General features: G+C 40.7%; 1 protein-coding gene across 1 annotated transcript in view; it reads left to right on the top strand.

Annotated features, from left to right (window-relative positions):
- Positions 1-20,718, top strand: part of carmil2 (capping protein regulator and myosin 1 linker 2) — a 175,759-nt gene that overhangs the window by 80,196 nt on the left and 74,845 nt on the right. The window contains exons 13-19 of the mRNA XM_059651643.1: positions 1,615-1,724; positions 4,666-4,743; positions 7,408-7,484; positions 8,536-8,640; positions 9,767-9,836; positions 12,270-12,351; positions 12,430-12,526. Coding sequence (XP_059507626.1) covers positions 1,615-1,724; positions 4,666-4,743; positions 7,408-7,484; positions 8,536-8,640; positions 9,767-9,836; positions 12,270-12,351; positions 12,430-12,526 — 619 coding nt within the window. The remainder of the gene's footprint in view (positions 1-1,614; positions 1,725-4,665; positions 4,744-7,407; positions 7,485-8,535; positions 8,641-9,766; positions 9,837-12,269; positions 12,352-12,429; positions 12,527-20,718) is intronic.

Raw genomic sequence — 20,718 nt, 5'->3', positions numbered from 1 at the left:
TCAAGGCTCCATCATAACATCCTCAAAATGTTACCATCCCTTTGTCTCTTGATGCCAGGCTGCACTCACTTGCCCACTAGTCCCTCCAGGCCTCCCCAGACCTGCCTGCACAAAATGCTTGAGACTTATGTTTCAGGTACCTCCTCAATCCTAGTGGGCCTCCTTGCAATCCCAGTGATATCCATTAACGGCACTGCTATTTAGGCAATCAGGTTGACCAGCAGCTCTTGAGGGCTGGACCTCTACCTGGCTTAAATCCAACATTCACCTGCTTAAGGTCTTTGGAACAAATTCTGGTCGGAAGGCAGTTTTTTTTTCTTCTGGAGGGTGGAGTTGAGCAGCACATCCCCCACTAAACTGAGTTCCATCAGTCTTTCAGGATGTTGCAAAAAATTGTCATTGGACTTGAAACATTAGCTGTGTATCTCTCTCCACAGATGGTATAAGACATGCCGAGTTTCTCCAGCAATTTCTGTTTTTATTTCAACCCATGTATTTTCTAAATAATGCCCAAGACTTAACAATGATTTAAATCTCATTTCTGGATATCTGCATTTCTTTTTTTAATGACAATTAATGTCCCTTTTGGAATGTGGCTCTAACTTTATCATAAACAAATCATTTTAGTGATCCATATGGAAAGAAAGGATTGCCAAACTAAATGTTTAGCATTCTAATACATAACCATTTAATGTTACAATTGTGCATTTTCTTCATGTGACTTTGTGCTGCCTTAAGGGCCATATATGATAGTGTGATGCAATGACCATCAGTATGTTGGGTTGATATAGCAATATAGATTGACAAGACACATACCGAAGGGAGGAAGAAAAACACAACGATCAAGCACAATATGTTGGATACGAATATTAGCAAAAAGAAAAATTATCACTCAGGCTATATGCATGAATTAAATATCAAGTAATATTCAAATTATCAAGTAAGAATGCAATAGCAAGACAAATTGCATTGTTACCACAGTACGAGTATAAACTTGGCAATCCAAATATTCAAATAATGCTCATTGTATCTCCGTGTTTTTTCCTTTTCCATAGAAGTGAATAATAAAAAGGAATCAATAGATGGTGGTCTTTTGGTAGCCTTTACAAGTAGCCTGAATATGAGTAACAGGAAGACTATTAGTCATACAGCTGAGGTTTCCAAATCTGCACATCTCTTCAATGGACACACACACAATGTAATGAAGCTCAATGGGCAGTGATATGGAAGGAAGTCATTTTCATCAATTTGGAGAAGCCAGCACAGAATTTCCATAAGTTTCTGCAATCTCATGTTATTACTTTGGTGGAACACTGGCAGAATTTCTAAAGAAATAGAATAAACAACCATTTTTTAGTCATTTCTGCTGTTATTGGAAAAATAAATTCCATTGATCTCTGCCTCAATGGGAATAGCCAAGTTACAGATACTACCTCAATGCCAGTAATCAAGATGTAAGTTAATGTCTCAAAGAGAGTAATTCAAATATAGAGTGTCGCTTATCTGCATGTTATAACATAGCATGTTCAGTGGATAAATAAAACCACTTTTAGTTAGTCTTGCTGTAACTTAGTCCTCTACATGGCTTTTCATCTTTTCTCTTCACTCTTTCAGGTCTTAACTCTTTAGCTCAGTCATTGATTGCTAATGAAATTTGTTCATCCTCTCTTGTTCACCTGGATATCTCTGGAAATCCTGGGATATTAGCTGCTGAAGATACTTGTGTAAGTGAATAGAAGCAGGAATACAGACGTCATATAATAATGATTTGTTTTCTTGAGGTCTAAACCTTTAGTCAGTGTCTGATTATTCCTATCTGGCCCAAGAAACATGTGTCAGTGCGGAAACTCAACTCATGATTAATAACGCAGTTGAAGCTATGGATCCAAGAGCATATGCCAGTATGGCAGGTCAACTCACTATTAATAATGCACTTGATTTCAAAACAACAAGATGGGAATTAGTAATCTATGCAATGAAAGTTGAAGTGGAGAAACTTTCAATGAAGTTCCTGTATATACAAAACTTTTCCCCTGGCTCAAGTAACTTCCTCCCCAGCAGACATTCTCAGATCCACTGCTAGTTCCACTTCGTAAATGTTGAAACAGTTCCTCATCAAGGAAAGTTGTGAGTATCTTGCAAACTGGTGTCCAACTTTCTAAATTGATTTCAGCTGATTTGTTTGAAAGTGGTTTAGATTATTGTTGAATCTGGTGGTGTAAAATGGATGACAGCAAGTTGGCAGCCCATGTCCTGGGAATCTTATTTTCACCCTCGTCACTAATAACATGATGCGCAAAACCACACTGACCAATTCAACACTTCCTTCCCTACAGATTTCTCAATATTTCCTGAGAAGAGTTCTTCTCAATTAATCATGGAAAGGAAAATACATCACAGCACCATCTACAAGCTAGTTATTTTCAACTAGAATCATAGTCACAAGGTGCGGAAACAGACCCTTTGGTCCAACTAGTCCATGCAAACCCAAGTTTCCTGAACTAAACTAGTCCCATTTGCCTGCATTTGGCCTATATCCCTCCAAACCTTTTCTATTCAAGTCCATATCCAAATTTTTTTTAGTGTTGTAATTGTACCTGCATCTACACTCCCTCTGGCTGTTCATTCCACTCACGAACCTGTGTGAAAAAGTTGCCCTTCAGGTCACTTTTAAATCTTTCTCCTCTCACCTTAAAATTATGCCCTCAAGTTTTGAACCCTCCCACCATTGGGAAAAGACCTTTGCTACTGACCTTATCTATGTCCCTCATGATTTTCTAACCCTCTATAAGTTCACCACTCAACCTCCTATGCGCCACTGAAAAAAGTCCCAGCTTCTCCTCATAGCTCAAACCCTCCAGTGCTGGCAGCATCTCGGTAAATCTCTTCTGATCCCTTTCCAATTTAATAACATCCATCCTTTGGCAGGGCAACCAGAACTGCACATAGTATTCCAGAAGAGACCTCCTCAATATCCTGTACAACCTCAGCATGACATCTCAACTCGTATCCTCAAAGGTCTATGTAATGAAGGCAAGCATGCTAAAAGCCCTCTTAACCACCCTGTCTACCTGTGATGCAAACTTCAAACAATTATGTACCTGAACCACTAGGTCTCTCTGTTAAACAACACTACCCGGGGCCCTGCCATTAATTGTATAAGTCCTGGTCTCATTTGTTTTACCAAAATGCAATACCTCTCATTCATCCAAATTAAACCCCATGTGCCACTCCTCAGCCTGTTGACCCAATTGATCATGATCTCTTTGTAAGGTTAGATAATCTTCTTCACTGTCCACTGTTGCACAAATTTTGGTGTCATTCATTATTCTCTTCCAAATCGTTTATATAAATGACCAATAGTTAGCAGATATACATGGTTGTAAGAATACCTTGATGACCTGGTTTAAGCCTAAATAGCCAAAAGTCCCAAGTGGCTTTGCAAGAGGCATATTTTAACAAGAAGGTGGATATCAGTGTGGACTAAGTTTTTGCCTCTGCGGGGAAAACAGACAGGTAATAGGAGAAATGGTGTTGATTCATCAAAATTAAGTAAGGATTTGGAAGATTAAGCATGATTTGTATTCCCTTGAGATTAGCTAGATGACAGTTGTAAGAATGTTGACTGTTACCAGCATATGAGTTCCCCATCAAACAGCAAATAAAAATCATTTGATAGGCCGACATTGGCTGAGCTTGTATTATTTTGGAACACAGTAAGTTTGTGGTTGAAAGGACAGACACTGACAAATAACTGATGGTTGACAGCAGACCATAATCCAATATAAGACCAAAGTATGTGTAATATGACCATGGCTTTCTGAGTATGGTCCTAGGGTTAATATTAACAATAGTTGACATTTTTTAAATTTCACAGGATTGTTGAAAACTCCTAACCGAGCATGGAGCTTACACAAGTTGAGAGGTCACCTTGTGATCCAAATGTTACAACACTATCTCTGCCAATATTTCTCAAAATTTATTATTGAGAATCATCTTGTTATAATATATTAATACCATCTTCTGACATCACTACTGAAAGAATAACTGCTGTAATAACGAAAGTAAAGAAATCCACCTGCAAAAATGCTTTCCTTTCATTTCTGAGAACTACACGGAATAAGCCAAGTATTTAGATCATCTGACATAGGAGAATAGGCCATTCAGCTCATAGCTTTTGCTCCATTCAATCATGGCTGATATGTTTCTCAACCCCATTCTCCTGGATTTTCCTGTAAACCTTATCCCCCTCCTAATCAAGAACCTGTCTGTCTCTGAATAGATATTTGCCTGCTTTATGTTCGCATGACTGTCAAATCTGGCACCTACCTCTCTTAATATTTCCACTGTGACAACAGCATTAGAAAAATCTCAATGTTGGTATTTCAATGGCCCAGACACAACTTTGAATAGTAAGTGTGCTGGCTGACATCATTTGTCAATGTGCTAAGAAGGACCATCTGATGATTTTGTCAGCTGTATACAAGAATACCATTTTAATCTCTACATTGGTATAAAACGAATAAATGCAGGGATTGAATATTATTTCAAACATAAATATTCAATATTACAATCAAATATTTATCACTCAAACATTTAAGATGATTTGACCATAAGAAATTCAGACATTTTTTACAAAACTGACATGTTTTCTTTTTGTGCTAGACTTTTTATAATTTCATTTCTCATCCGAATGCACTGACTTATCTGGATCTGGCAGGTACGGATTGTGCTCTGGATTCTGTAAGTACCGCAGTCTTTAGCTATTGTGTAAGAGTAACATTCTCTCACATTATGCCAGTCTTCCTAGAATGAGGTCATATCTGTTAGTTTAGGTCCTGTTGTAGTTTTATTCTTATTTCTGGAGCAGACAGTTGAAAAACTCAACGCAACATGCATTTTTTTCTAATATGAATTGTATCATTGTTTTTCAAAAAAGTTTCCTCAGCACTAAGCAAGGGAAATGTGTAGATATGTTGACAGTTGTGTTAGCATTGATGTGACAGTAGAATAACAAGATATTCTTTCGCAGTTCATATGCAAATTTTTCTTTCATTCTCCTCCTCCTTTACATTCCCAACCCCATCCACAAAGACAGTACTATCTCCCAGGTGTGTTATTGATCTGAGATTCTATCTGACCCCTCAATTGGATGTAAAAATCCCGTATTTTGAAGAAGAGCAAGAGAGCTAACCCTGGTCCTGGTCAATAGTTATCCCTAAATCAGTACAAAAAAACATTTTATCTAATTATTGTCACCTTCCTGTTTGTGGGAGATTGCTATGAGCATATTAATGCTGTGTTCTCTATGCAACAACAAAAAATATTTCATTAGCTCTAATGTATTTTGTAACATCTAACGATAATGCAAATGAAGTATTTCGTTCATTCTGTGTCTACATGATCAAAAGGGTAACTTGTTCATTGACCTTCAACAGTGTTGTTTCATGCATGTTGCCAGTAGACGGTTTACAACTCTGACCCAGGGATGACCCTCTTGTGCCTTGGAGTCACATGCCCCAATATCTCAACAACAGCAAGACCTAGATTCAGAACTTTGCATTGGATGCATTGAACCTGTATTCACCTGCCCCCTTGATCAGTATCAGAAAAAGCTGCTTATCTGATCATTTATTACATTGCTGTTGGTGGGGTTTGCTATACGTGAATTGACACACTACATTGTCCCACAGTGCGATTGTGGTTTGCTTCATAGCGCTTGTGAAACTCTTCGGAACATCATAGGTGATGAAAGATGCAAATTTCTTTCTCAACCATTTCTTTATCAAATTGTATATAGACACCAACAGGTGGCACTGTTGCATCACCATCAAATCTCTCTACAGGTTGACATGCCTGTCATTCACTTTAAACTGTTTGTGTAATGACAAGTTATAATTCATCATTCCAGCAGTATTTAGAAAGTCTAATTCAAATAAACATGTTGTGCATTTGTCTGAATTCAATGAAATATTGAGGATATACTCCATCATGTGGGGCATTTCAACGTGCTAATTGGGATAAACAGATCTAGCATCTCAAGATTGGGCATACATGAGGTGCTGTGGGCCATTAGCAGCCACAAAATTACTGCAGCCACATGACATGACATAACCCCTACTTTTCCATTACCATCAAGCCAGGGGACCAATCCTAATTCAATTAAGAATGCAGGAGGGCAAGCCAGGAGCACCATCAAGCATACTTAAAAATGAGGTGTCAATTTGGTGAAGCTACAAAGCCAGTAGTGCTTACATGACAAACAGTAAGTAATAGAAAACTAAGCAATTCCACAATAAATGGATCAGATCTAAGCTCTGCAGACCTGCCACATCTAATAGTAAATGGTGGAAGACAATTAAGTGACTAATTTGAAGATGAAGACCCACCTCCTCAAATGGGGAGCCCAACAAATCAGTGCAGAAGGTAAGGCTGAAGCATGTGCAACAAACCTCAGCCAGAAGCACTGACCAAATCATCCACCTCACCCCACTCCAGAGGTGCCTAACATCAGAGACAGTATTCCAGCAACAATATTGAAGGCTTATACTCCTGAACTTGCTGGCCCCTAGCCCAAACTGTGTTCTGGTACAGCTACAGCACAATCATCCAGCTGATAATGTAGAAAATTGCCCAGATGTGTCCTGTGCGCTTTTTCAATGAGATCATAACCAAACTGAATTGAATTAGCCATATAAGTATCCTGCTACAAGATCCAGTCAAAGGCTACCAATCTTTCCTGACTCCCCAAAGCCTATCTACCATCTACAAGACACAAGTCAGGAGTGTGATGGAATACTCCCCATTTGCTTGGGTGAATGCAGCTCCAACAACACTCAGGAAGCTTGACGTCCTCCTGGTCAAAACAGCCCCCTTAATTGGCATCACATCCACAAATATTCACTTCTTTCATCTTCAATGTTCAGTAGCACCAGTATGTATCATTTAGAAGATACACTGCCAGAATTCACCAAGACTTCTTAGTTCATATCTTCCAAGCCTATGGTAACTGCTAAGAGGAAAAAGCCACGAGATACGTGAGAACATCTGAATGTTCCCCTCCAAACCAATCACTTTGAAATATATTGCCATTCTTTCAGTGTTGCTGGGTCAAAATCTTGTAACTCCCTCCCTAAGGGCATTGTGAGTGTACGTGTGAACGGAGGACTACAGCAGCTCAAGAAGGCAGCTCAACACCACCTTCTCCAGGACAACAAGGCATGGGCTATATTTACTGGCCCAGCTAACAATGTCAACATCCTGTGAATGGAAGTTTAAAAATTAGAAGTTGAGGCTTTCATTAGGTTCTATAAAGGAGTTTTTACATAATGATAAAGTCATGTCTGTTACGATATTTTAAAAATTCTGGTATCCCATTGCTAATTTTCTGCATTTCTCCTTTTTCAGCTTTTTGGAGCATTGAATCGCGGATGTTGTACACATCTGATCTCTCTAATCCTCGACCGAAATGTATTTTCCCACAAGTAAGAAGGGTCTGGTGAAATATAATGGGTTTAAATTCTTTAGCTCTTGTTTGCTTGCTCTGTGAGGTGATTCATTTAAAATGGAACTGACTACTGACAGAAGCACAGACTCCAAAATCAGTCAATTTCACATGATCCTAATCAACTGGGATATCTTCAATGAATCTGAGATGATAGCAGACACACTATGGGCTGAATACCAATTCACCTTTGATTATCAGACATTTCTGTGAAATTATAACCATAAAATTAAGCAAAACTCACTTTTAATTCCCTACAGAGTACTGAATCTGTAGAATTCTTTACTGCAGAGGGCTGTCAAGGCTGAGTTGGTAAGCTATTCAAAGCTAAGTCAGACAGAATCCTATTTATGCGGGAGGTGCTGGCCTAGTTACTATTGCAGGCTTGTTAGCCTAGAGACCGTCTAGAGAAGGGTCTAGGCCCGAAACGTCAGCTTTCCTGCTCCTAAGATGCTGCTTGGCCTGCTGAGTTCTTCCAGCTCCATACCTTGTTGACTTGCAGTTCTATCCATTTGCAGACTTGAGTTTGTAGCTTGAGGTCTTTCGGATGGTTATTGGAATATAAGAATTTAAGGGAAAAAAAATGTTAAGCTGGAAAACCAACAGAAGTTGAAATGATAAAAGCTCAAAATTACCCTGACAAGTAACTGCCCTGAGACAGCAGTAGTGTGTGTGTTAAGTGAAGGCAAGTCTACCACTTTAATCAGTTTGAACCTGAAAGCCAGTTTCAAAATCACCTCCTGGTCCCATCTCTGAGGTTGTGTGTCTTTTTTTTGAGAAGCTGCTAATGAACTCTGTTTCATTTTAACCGCTTCTTTGTACTAGGATAGATTTTCCACTTGCAAATCACTCATCAGACTGTTGTTGCAGGTCAGAAGCTGATAAAACTGCTCAATTTTCAGTTGTACTGATTTCTTTAGCGGATGTTTAATCAGTAAATATCTGATGACAAGTTTGAAAATCTCCCTACATCTTTGGTGTCACTGGTTCAGTACTGATTCTAGTTCAGTGCAACGTCTTCTCTCTTGTAGGAAAACTCGGGAAATTCCCCCTTCATTGAAGCAGTTCTTCAGCAACTGTTTATCATTAAAGTACATCACAATGTCGGGTATCAAGCTACCACTGGAAGCAGTAAGGTACTGTATGTTTCAGTGATCATTAAAGCTTTTGAAATGGACACTGTAATTCCAAGTTATTCTAAAAGCAGTAATTAATTTTATATTATAAATAATTACATTTCCCAGCAGTAACACAATCAAACCTGTTCAGTATTCTTGAGTGGACAGGGTAACAGAGAATTAAATAGGGCAGAGGAACTGCTGAATTCTGACAGCTGGACCCACAGCAGCTTTCTCTCTAAATTAGAGAGACGGCAGGGAGGTACAAAGCAATGATTTGAGAGAGGTCAGATAGGTACCAAACAAATGGCCTCCTCTTCCACCCACCAGCTCTCCTTCCCGGCCAAACCCACCCCCCCACTTTCATTACTACCCTTCCTCTACTCCCTTGCTTTGCTTGCCTCACCTAGCTCATCCCCAATACTGCCCAGCAGCCCTCGTCTCCCCCAGCACCCTCCACACTGCACAACTGCGTCTCTCCCTTCCTAACCTTCCACCTTGCCACCTAACTCCTCATCTTCTCCTAGCCATTTGCTGTATTCTAACACTTTTATCCAATGCTGAATTCTCCTGCCAAAAGTCCAATTTCTCTGTATAATTTTTAATGCCTCGATTAGATTACAACAGGATTTAAATTCGAGCTAATCAGACTGTTGCAATCTTAATATACCTTTAAAATTGTGACTCCTATTCTCCCAACATCATAGAACATAGAACATTACAGCACAGTTACAGGCCCTTCGGCCCTCGATGTTGTGCCGACCTGTCATACCGATCTCAGGCCCATCTAACCTACACTATTCCATGTTCGTCCATATGCTTATCCATCAGAATAACAGGAACAGAGAAGATGAGATAAAGAGCTGGCTATTCATCAAACCCCATCTCATGCTATGGGATTGCTCCTACATAATGACCGTTCCTCACCTCACCCCCAACAACTCCAATCTCAAGAAAGCCAAAAAGCAAAGATGAGTTGAGGCCAAATGTTGTGACAAACTTTAAAATTGCAATTTGACTGCAAAATACAATCAAACAAACTGCACGAAAAATAATAACTCCCTGCTTTCTCCTCAGTTATTTGTGTCTGTATAATATTTCAAGGCAAGTTGTTTTGCTAATAGCCTTTTATTGTACCCTACAGAGCCATTCTTCAGGGCCTGGCCTGTAATACTCACATCTGTGACATACATCTGGATCTTAGCAACTGCGAGGTAATAAGTAAAAAGCTGTGCCTTCAGATTACAGTGATAATCTTTGTGATTTTACTACTTAATAAAATAAACACCTGCATCCTGCTAAAGAAAAACGCTATCAGAATTAACATGCATGGTTTGTTTTCTTTTTTTGGAGCCCCCACTCCCTCTCATTCTGTGAAGTGATTCTACCAGGATGTCCCTTTCAATGGGCAAATTCTCTGCATTTCCTGGGGAGGTTTGATGTAACCATTTTCTTTTTTGTAGAGGAAGGCTTTTCTCTCTTCCCCCATTAGGCCATAAACATGCAGACAACTATTTGCCAGTTCTTGTAATATTTGTTATTGATTCATTGAGTTTGAATTCTTTTTCAATGCAGCAATTCACAGAGTGAAGGAGAAAATCAGGTGCATTGAAAATCATGAAATGTTTGCCCTGTCAAATATGAAAAAGTAGTGATTGGAAAGAGGTGGGCTTTGTTGACAGAAGTCATTGATTGGTGCAGGCTAACAAACCCAATCAGGAAAGCTCCTGCTGACGAATATAGGCAACGCTTTGCAGTTTAAATGTAGAGCAGGCATTGAAACAGCTACGCAGGGCACTGGCAATTTTGCATCTCGAGTATTGTCTACCACTTTGGCCTCCTTAGCTGCACTGGAAGCAATTCAGAAAACATCCATTCGGCTGATTCCTGGGATGAAGAGGTTCTTTTAGGAGAAAGGTTTGACCAAGCCGGGCCTGTATCATTAGAATTTAGAAGGACATGAGGTGATCTTATTGACACTTATAACATTCTAAGGGAGTTTGACAAGTGGATGCCGTGAGGACATATTCCCCTTACGGGACATTGAGAATTAGGGGACACTGTTTCAAAATTCACATTCAAGTTGGAAGAGGAATTTCTGGAAGAATTTCTTCCATTTGTTGTTAATCTTTGTAATTCTTGACGTTCAAGAACAGTAGAGACTTGAACATAGAATGTGCTAGAACAGATTTTCTAACCATTAGAGAGTTGGGGTGTCGTCAGCTGAGTAGAATTAGGGCCATTATTGATTCATCCATCTTTTTTTCAATGATGTAATCGGTTCAAAGACCAAATGACCTATTCCTACTCCTGTTTCTTCAGTTCCTATGATCTCATCCAAGGGACTGGACGTAATATTTCAGCTATATCAAACGATGGTGCGATCATCTGGAGCACTGTAAGCAGTTTGAGTCGACACACTGGCCTTGAAGGGAGTGTTATGTAGATCTAAAGAATAACATCTGAATGCCAAGGGAGAAGCTGTAAGGAGAGTTTTCTCAAATTAGCATTGTACTCCAGGAATCTAAAAGGTTTAGGGGTGATTTGATTGCAGTTTTGAAAATATTAAGACAGCCAGCTAGAGTAGACTGACTGAAACTACTTCCACAGTTTGGGGAGTCTAGTACTTAGGGGCATGGCTCAACAAATACAGCCTGATTTTTCAGAAATTAAGAAATAGCTCTGCACGCAAAGGATGGTTATAATTTTGAATTATTTTCCACCAATATCATTTGACACTAGCTCAATTGTTAAAGTGGGCAAAGATGGTAAATGGAGGTAGGTCACAAATCATCCATGATCTCATTGAACGTCAGGACTGGATCAAGAGTTGAGGGAGCTAACCCTATTCCTGTATCCTCTTGGCATTTACCCAAAAACCAAGCAGCTCCTTTCTGAATTGGAAGGTCAGTCTGGTGTGTGGATACAGTACCTAATTCACTTCAGAGTAAATTTTTAAAATAAAACAAAATAAAGCCATTGCATGACTTCCACGTTCTCATTTTCATAGAATCATAGAACCCCTACAAAGTGGAAACAGGGCATTTGGCCCAAGAAGTCCGCACCACCCTTTCGAAGAGCATCCCACCCAGACCCATTCCCCTACCATTACATTTCCCCATGTCTAACCCACCTAACCTAAACATCCCTGGACACAATGAGCAATTTAGCATGGCCAATCCACCTAAACTGCACATCTTTGGGCTGTGGGAGGAAACTGGAGCACCCGGAAGAAACACACACAGACACGGGAAGAATGTGCAAACTCCATACAGGTAGTCGCCCGAGGCTAGAATTGAACCCAGGTCCTTGGTGCTGTTGTAGGTATTTTATTCTTGCCTCTCTCAACAGGAGCTTTTGGGCTGCAGTTTCTTTCCAGCAGGTTGACCAGTTCAGATCTCTTCACGCACAGCTGCCACTGAAATTTGTGAGAATGTCCCCAGGGAAGGAGAATCACCTGCAGATTTCATTCCCTTCCTGTATGAATAAATCTTTCCCTGCTACTAACTCTATCTTATCACTTTTGGTTGGGGGCCTTATCAGCTCTCGTCTCCAAACCTGTAGCGAAAATGCAATTTGAAACCTGTTGGCACAATGAAATAGTTGCAGTATTCGAACACAAACTGTTCCTTTTGTTTCTCTTGTAGTTAAGATCAGCAGGTGCACAAGTGATCCAGGATCATATTATTGATGCGAATGCCATCAGTAGCCTGGACTTATCAGACAACGGTAGGTGACTCTCCACAGTGGTAATTTGTGTACGAGTAATTTTTTATCGGAGTAGTTTATCCTTTTTGTCATTTGCAGGGTTTGACTCTGACATGGTGACGTTGGTCTTGTCTATTGGAAGGAGCAAATCAATCCGACACGTAGCACTTGGCAAGAATTTCAACATTAAGTCGAAGTAAGCTCAAACATGCTGATAAATTTACAGAAGTAAAATTCTGTAGATGCTGAAATCTGAAATGTTGACGGAGAATGCTAGAAAGCCCTTGTAGGTCGGGCAGAATCTGTGGGGAGAGAAATAAAGTTAGCAAGCAGAATTTTCACCAGCCCCTCGACTGGCAGACTAAGAGGATCCTGAATACAAGGGAGCCATGTCAAGATGACTCATCGACATGGTTCTACCATTATGGAGGATCCTCAGTGCTGAGAATGGCAGCGGTTTAATCATCTGCTGGCCAGGCTGATGTGGCAAATTTAGCTAACTGAAGGCCCAAATAAGAGCCATCCACTGAAGCACCTGGCATTTTTTTGCCAACAAGGGGACAATAGTTCAGCTGTGAGGGGAGGCAACAAGCTACCTGAGGCAGTCTCCTGGAGAAGCCAAAGCTGCTGGAGGTAGAAGCTCCAAGCCACAAAGAAGTGGCCCACCGATAGTCACAGCTGCCTTCCTCCGCTGCTTTAATGCTGGCTCCGAAAGGGGTTTTCCTAGAAATACGGGGTCCTGCTACCTTGGCCACAGGAGAAACTGTTTTCCCTTCCCTCCTCACTATTCTCACTGCTTCCAGCGGCCACCTCTCTGTGACCTTCTGATTTGGGTGGCAAAATGGAATCTCCATCTTCCATCCCTCGGTAGATGGCGAGCCCGGTGATGGCAATTAAGAGGCTACCTCCAGGAAGATTTGCAACACGCTCCTTGGGGCTTGGGAACTAAATGTGCTCCCAAGTTCAAAAGAAAATTTCAGATAATATTTCAGGTGGATAATCTTTAATCAGAACTGGGCAAAGTTAGAGCTGCAATAGATTTCAAGCAAGTGAAAGGGGAAAGGTTGAGCTAAAGGATAAAAGAGAATGTTTGTAATAGGGTAGAAGGCAAGAGAAATGAATTGGCAAAAGGGGCTCATGGTGTAAGGTCAAAGACAGTGGTACTGGAAAAAGGTTAAATAAACAATACATGTGTCTAGAGGAGTTGTGAATAGCAGGATCACAACAGCTATCATCTGAAAGTGAAGAAAAAGACATAAACTAGACAGCAAACATCAGCACAGCAAATTGGATACGAAGCTTCTGAGGTGAAACAGTTGTGGTGAACAGTTGTACTTTAGACTGGAGTGAGTGTGTTTTCTAACAGCAAATACTGTTTCTCTTGACCTATATTAATACTCTAGTCTTGGGTGCACAGGGATATTTTTAAATTGGTGGATTAACACAAAACTTGGCAATTTTGAGAATTATGCGAAGCACGGAGATAGTTTTCAAGAAATGGAATAGACGGACATGTGACAAATGCATTTCAATGCATGAAACAGTGAAGTGATGCATTTTTGTAACAGGAGCCAGGATGAGCAATAGATACTAAAGGATGCAGTCCTGAATGAAAATCCTTCCAGGGATCAAGGACTTTAGTTACAAGATATGTAAATTAGGAGTAGGGTCAAGGGGCCGAATGTCTGAACCCTGCTCCATGATTACAGTTGACCTGACTATAGCCAGAACTCCAGTTTCCTGCCTAATAGTCATGCATCTATCTTCCTCTGCCTGAAAAAAATATTCACTGACTCTAGTGCTCTCTGGGGAAGGGCACTCCATAGACTCTCAAACATCTAAGAGAAAAAAAAATCTTTATCTCTGTCTTGAGCGGGTGACCCCCTATTTTTAAGCGATGTTCCCTCATTGTAGTTCTCTCCCACAAGAGGAACCATTCTTTCAGCAACCAACCTGGCAGTCCACTCTACTATTCTGTGTTTCAATAAGATAAGCTTCGCAAGGTCAAGCAAGGAAAGTTTGCATCCAAAGTGAGATGCCAAAGGGATCCAGGAGGTATTGCTAAAGAAGTCTCAGCCCTTGAATGTGTCTTACAGGTTTGAGATTCCTGTTCCCTGTGTGGACGAGAGTGGGAGCTATAGGGAGGATGAGCAAACTGATTATAGCACCATGGTACAGGGAGCCATTCAAGAAGGAGGAGAAAAGAGGAATGTAGTTGTTATCAGGGATAGTATAATCAGGGGAATAGACTCTGTTGTTTGTGGCCAGGTTTGAGACCTGAAGGCTGTGATGCCTGCCTGGTGCCTGAGTCTTCTGTGCTGTAGAGGAACTTGGAGTTGAGCAGGGTTGGGGGGTGCGGGGTCTGCTTGTTGTAGATCATTTTGGCTCAAAGATTGGTGTGGTGGCATCAGTGGCATGAAAAATGTTAAAGAGTAGGGGTAGGTCTCAGCAGCTGTTATTAAAGTTTCCAGAAAAAGTAATAGGAGAGAAAGTATAGAAAGGCTCAGGAATCTAACTTCAGGCACAGCAGATGAGGGAACAACTATAGAAGGGGTCAGTCAATGCAGGACTGGGGGTTTTGTAATTTAAAAGGCACACACTACACAAAACAAGGTAAATGAGCTTGATTGAAATTTGTCAGTATGTTGTTGTGGGTATCACAGACGTGGCTACAAGGGGATCAGGGCAGGGAACTAAATACACAAGGATACACGTCCTATCAAAGGAACAGGGAGATGGGCAGAGGGTGCTGTGTTGCTTTGTAGTAAAAATGAAATTAAATCAATAACAAGAGGTAATATAGAGTCAAAGGGGGTAGAATCTGCGTGGGCAGAGTTGAGGAGCTGCAAGGGGAGAAAAGACCATGATGGGAGTTGTGTACAGGCTTCCTAGCAGTAGTCAAGATGTGGGGAAGAAAACAAATCAGAAGATAGAAAAAGCATATAAGAAAGGCACTATTATAATAATCATGGGGATTTCATTATGCAGGTGGATTTGGAAAATAAGAATGCTAGTGGATGTCAAGAAAAGGTAATTTGTGGAACATCTATGAGATTTTTCTTGGAGCAGTTTGTGGTACAGCCACTAGGGAACAGGCAATTCTGGATTTGATGATGTGTAATGATTCAAAATTGATTAGGGAATTTAAGATGAAGGAGCCTTTCAGGGCAGCGGCCATATCTGATTGAATTCACCCTGCAGTTTGAGGTGGAGAAGCTGAAATCAGATATAATGGTATTACACCTGAGCAAAGGAAGCTAAAAAGACATGAGGGAGGAGTTGATTGGGAAGGGAGTAAGTAGGGAAGATGGTAGAGCAGCAATAGCCAGAATTTCTGGGGTAATTCAGGAGGCACAGCAGAAATTCATCCCTAGGAAGAAGAAGCATACTAAGGGGAGAATGAGGCAACCATGGCTGACAGGAGAAGACTGGGACAGCATAGTAGCAAAAGCAAAAGAAAAAGCACATAATGTGGCGAAAAGATAATGGGAACTGCAGATGCTGGAGAATCCGAGATAACAAACCATGGACCTGGATGAACACAGCAGGCTAAGTAGCACCTTCGGAGCACAAAAGCTGACATTTCGGGCCGAGACACTTCATCAGAAAATGTGGTTATGATGTGGAAATATGGGAAGCCCTTTAAAAAACAGCAGAGGATAACCTTTTTTTTAAAAAATAGCAGAAAGGGAAAGAAGATGAGCTATGAGAATAAGCTAGCTAGTAATATAAAAGAAGGTTGCAAGAATTTTTTTAGATATCTTAGTTTTTAGAGGGGCAAGCATGGACATTGGACTGCTGGAAAAGAAGCTAGAGAAATAGCAGTGGGAAACAAAGAAATGACAGAGGTATTTTGCATCAGTTTTCACAGTGGAAGGCACCAACCAGGACAGAGTAGAGATGAGAATAGTGGCCAACATGAAGACGAAGCTGCGGGAGAAACTGACAAGTCTGAAGGTGGATAAATCAAATAGACCTGATGGACTACACCCCAGTTCTCTGAAGCAGATAGCTGGGGAGATTGCAGAGGCATTGGTGGTGATCTTTCAGGAATCACTGGAGTCAGGGAGGCCCCAGAGAACTGCAAAATAGCTAATGCAACACCCCTGTTTAAGAAGGGAGGCCAGCAGAAAACAAGAAACTATGGGCTGGTTTTCCTGACCTCGGTTGTTGATAATATTTTAGAGTCCATTATTAAGGATGAGATGGAAGAGTACTTTGAAGCGTGTGATAAAATAAAGCTGAGTCAGCATTGCTTTCTCAGGGGAATGTCATGTCTGATGAATCTGTTCAAATTCTTTGTGGAGGCAACAAACAAGTTAGACAGAGGAGATCTAGTGGATGTGATCCATTTGGATTTCCAGAAGATCTTTGACAAGGTGCCTCACAGGATGATATAAAATAAGATAAAAGCCCATGAGTTAAGGGCAAGGTACAAGATAGATGATTGGCTGTCTGGTGGACTGGCAGAAAGTAGAGTGGGGATAAGGGGATTTTTTTCAGAGTAGCAGCTGGTGATGAGTGGAGTTCTGCAGGATTCAGTGTTGGGGCCACAACTATTCACATTATACATTTAACAATCTCGATGAAGGAACGCTGGGCATTGTTGCTAGGTTTGCAGATAACACAAAGAATGGAGGGACAGGTAATGTTGAGGAAGAGGGGAGGCTGCAGAAGGACTTGGACAGGCTAAGAGAGTGGGAAAACAAGTGGCAGATGGAATACTGTGGTGGAAGGTGTGAGGTGTCATGCACTTTGGTAGGAGGAATAGAGTAGATTATTTTCTAAATGGGGAAAGGCTTTGAAAACCTAAAGCACAAAGGGACTTGGGAATCCTAGTTCAGGATTCTCTTAAGGTTAACATATAGGTTGAGTTGGCAGTTCGGAAGGCAGATGCAATGGTACAGGAGTAGAATCCAAAAGCAGAAATGTGCTGCTGAGGCTGCTTAAGGCTCTGGTCAAGCTGCTTTTGAAATATTGTGAACAGTTTTGCGCCCCATATTTAAGGAAGGATGTGTTGACCTCGGACGGTATCCAGAGGACTCCTCCCAAACGTACATTTTACGAGTAGCCTGTTCTGCCAGAAGTACAAAACATCTCGGTAACACTCAGTCAGGTGGGACCTCATCGATAATGCTCAGAATTACAGACACCTTCAGAGCAAGGCTAATGACTGCTTGACCAGTTATCCAATTATTCATGTAATCTGAGTTCTGAGGAAGGGTTACTGGTCCCGAAACGTTAACTCTGTTTTCTCCTCCACGGATGCTGCCAGACCTGCTGAGCTTTTCCAGCAACTTTGTTTTTATTCATATAATTGCGTCCATCAACCTGACTCCCTAACAACAGGTGCAACAGAAAAAGGCCCAATGAAAGATCAACATTGAAGCTTTGAAGAATCCGATTAATAAAAGATCAAATTCAATGCCTTAGTGCAAGGAATGTTTAAACTTCAAGAAGCAATGTATCCGTGGTATTTGGGGTGTCCTCAAATCCAACATGATCACTATCTGCAAAGAAACACTTGGGATTTTCTGTCAAGCAACAGCAGGACTAGTTTTATTAAAAATGTTCAGGATATTCATTAATTGATTGATTGAAAGAACAAAACTTCCTGTGTCTGGCAAAATGACTCAAGCTCAAAACAAAGCTCACAACAAAAAGGCAGAGGTGCTAAGGATCATCCAAAGCATGAAACATGTTGTGGGCTGACGAGCAGTGTATTGAGTATCGGAGTTGGTAGGTCATGTTGCAGCTGCATAGTGCATTGGTTAGGCCACTTTTGGAATACTGTGTTCAATTATGGTGTCCCTGCTATAGGAGAGATGTTGTTAAACTCGAAAGGATTCTGAAAAGATTTACAAGGAGGTTGCCAAGATTGGAGGGCTTGAGCTATAGGGAGAGGCTAAATAGGCTGGGTCTATTTTTCCTGGAGCACCAGAGGTTGACGGCTGACCTTACAGATGTTTATAAAATCATAAAGGGGCAGGATAAGGTAACTAGTCAAGGACTTCTACCTAGCGTACGGGATTTAAAAACTAAAAGGCATAGTTTTAAGGTGAGATGGGAAAGATTTAAAAGGGACATGGAAGGCAACTTTTTAAAGGAGAGGGTGTTGCCTACATGGAACGAACTGCTAGAAGAAGTGGTGGAGGCTGGTACAATTACAACATTTAAAAGGCATCTGGATGGGTATATGAATAGGAAGGGTTTAATGGGATATGGGCAAATGGGACTAGATTAATTGAAGGTATCTGGTCGAAATGGATGATTTAGATCGAAAGGTCTGTTTCTGTGCTATATATCTCTATGACTCTTAAGCTAAAAGAAATGTAACATCTCAATGACATAAATGACATAGAGGTTTCCTCACTGCCACAAAAACTGTTTATGGATAACTATTCCAAGAGCAGCTCTTCTGAGGCCTTAGATTAGAGATGTTCAGGCTAGTCCCCTTGGGAAAGGGAAGGCCAACAAGAGTTTTGATACAGGTGTTAAAAACCACAAAGAGTCTGAGCAGAATAGATTGACCATTATTGTCATCAGCAGAAGAGTAAAGAACGAGAGCACTTCAATGTAAGCTGAAAGGTAAAAGACCAAATGATGTCCCAAGGGCAAACACATTTATGCACTGAATGGTTAGGATTGAGATTACACTGCCTGAGAGACTCTGGTAGAGTAATTGGATAAACTCCAGAATACAAGCACTACAGAAATACAGCTAGGGTGTGGGACTAGCTGAATTCTGTTCGAGAGCCACTACAAACATGAGTCAGTATTAGCAGCTGGTAATATTGGGGCCACAAAAGTGAAACAAAAGGCCCGATCACCAACAGTGTCACTGTTGTTGAGTTCCTCATTGCCCTATCCTTGACCAGTTATGCCAACAATTTGAACACTAAAGCAAGTCAGACATCTGTATTATCAGAAGCTAATTTTCCTCTGAAGTTGTATATTTTGATTTATGTCTAAAGCATTGGATCAACATCCTGCAGTTTCTCTTTTGAGAACACCCTCACCACAGGAGCTGCAGCAATTCTAGTGGCAGGCCTATTGCCAAATTCTCAGGATAACTAGGGTTACAGGCAATGCCAATGTGTTATTCAAACAAACTAAATCATCCAGTAGGATGCCTTCCTATATCTATCCTGAAACCAATAAAGATTGAGCCCTGTTATACGAACTGATGCTTGTAATGGGAAGTTGTTTTATGAGGAAGGATGGGTAAGTTAGGCTTGTATTCTCGGAGTTTAGAAAAATGAGATGTGACTGGGTTAAAAATATAAAATCCTAAACGGTATTGACAAAGTAGATGTGGAGAGGCTGATTCCTCAAATAGAAAAATATAGAACTAGGGGTCGCAATTTTTTTTTGAGGTCTGAGTGTCTTTGGAACTCTCTTCTTGTGCGGATAATGGTTGACTATTTCTAAGATAGAAACAAATAGATTCTTGTTAAACCAGGTATTGAAAGGTTAGCAGGTTGGATGGAAATTTGGATTTGAAATTGCAATCAGATCAGCTGTGAACTTATTGAAAAGTGGAGCAAGTTTGAGGGGTGAAATCCCTACTCTTGCTGCTAATTTGTATTTTTGTTAAAGGCAGTTAATACCCCAGAGGATTAATTTGCATCAAAAGATGAGCTCTGCCCATCAGAACTTAGAGGACTGTTTCTCAAAGGAGCTCACCAACATTTGTGGGGTGTGACCCACATTCCTGTGTGTGTTCATTAGAATCGCAGAGATGTCCCAAGTGATGTTCTTCAGCTCAGATAAATGCAAGATTTTGCATTTTGGTAAAATGAAGGGCATGACTTATAGAATTAATGGTAGGGTCCTGGATAGTGTTGTTGTTGAACAGAGAGACTTAGGGGTTCAGGTACATAGTTCTTTGAAAATTGCGTCAAGTTGCGTCGCGAGTAGACAAAGTGGTTGAGAATGCATTTAGCACATGTGCCTTCATTGCTCAGACCATTGAGTACAGGAGTTGGGATGTTATGTTGAGGTTTTGTAGGATGTTGGCAAGGCCACTTTTAGAGTACTGTGTACAGTTCTGGTCACCCTGCTATAGGAAGGATATTATTAAATTGAAAAGGGTCCATAAAAGATTTATCAGAATGTTACCGAGACTGGAGGGTTTGAGTTATAAGAAGAGGTTGATAGGCTGAAATTTCCTTCCCTGGAGTGAAGGAATTTGAGGAGTGACCTTATAGAGATTTTTAAAATCATTACACGCATAGATAAGGTGAATAGCAAGTGTTTTCCTCGGATGGGTGAATTTAAGACTAGGGGGCATACTTTTAAGGTGAGAGGAGAAAGATTAAAAAGGGACCAGAGGCTCTAACTTTTTTTCACAGCGGGTGGTTCATATATGGAATGAACTGCAACATG

This window comes from Stegostoma tigrinum, chromosome 16 (assembly GCF_030684315.1).
Source record: "Stegostoma tigrinum isolate sSteTig4 chromosome 16, sSteTig4.hap1, whole genome shotgun sequence".
Taxonomy (NCBI): domain Eukaryota; kingdom Metazoa; phylum Chordata; class Chondrichthyes; order Orectolobiformes; family Stegostomatidae; genus Stegostoma; species Stegostoma tigrinum.
Note: the sequence above shows the minus strand (reverse complement) of the source record. Positions and strands in the feature narration are given on the sequence as shown.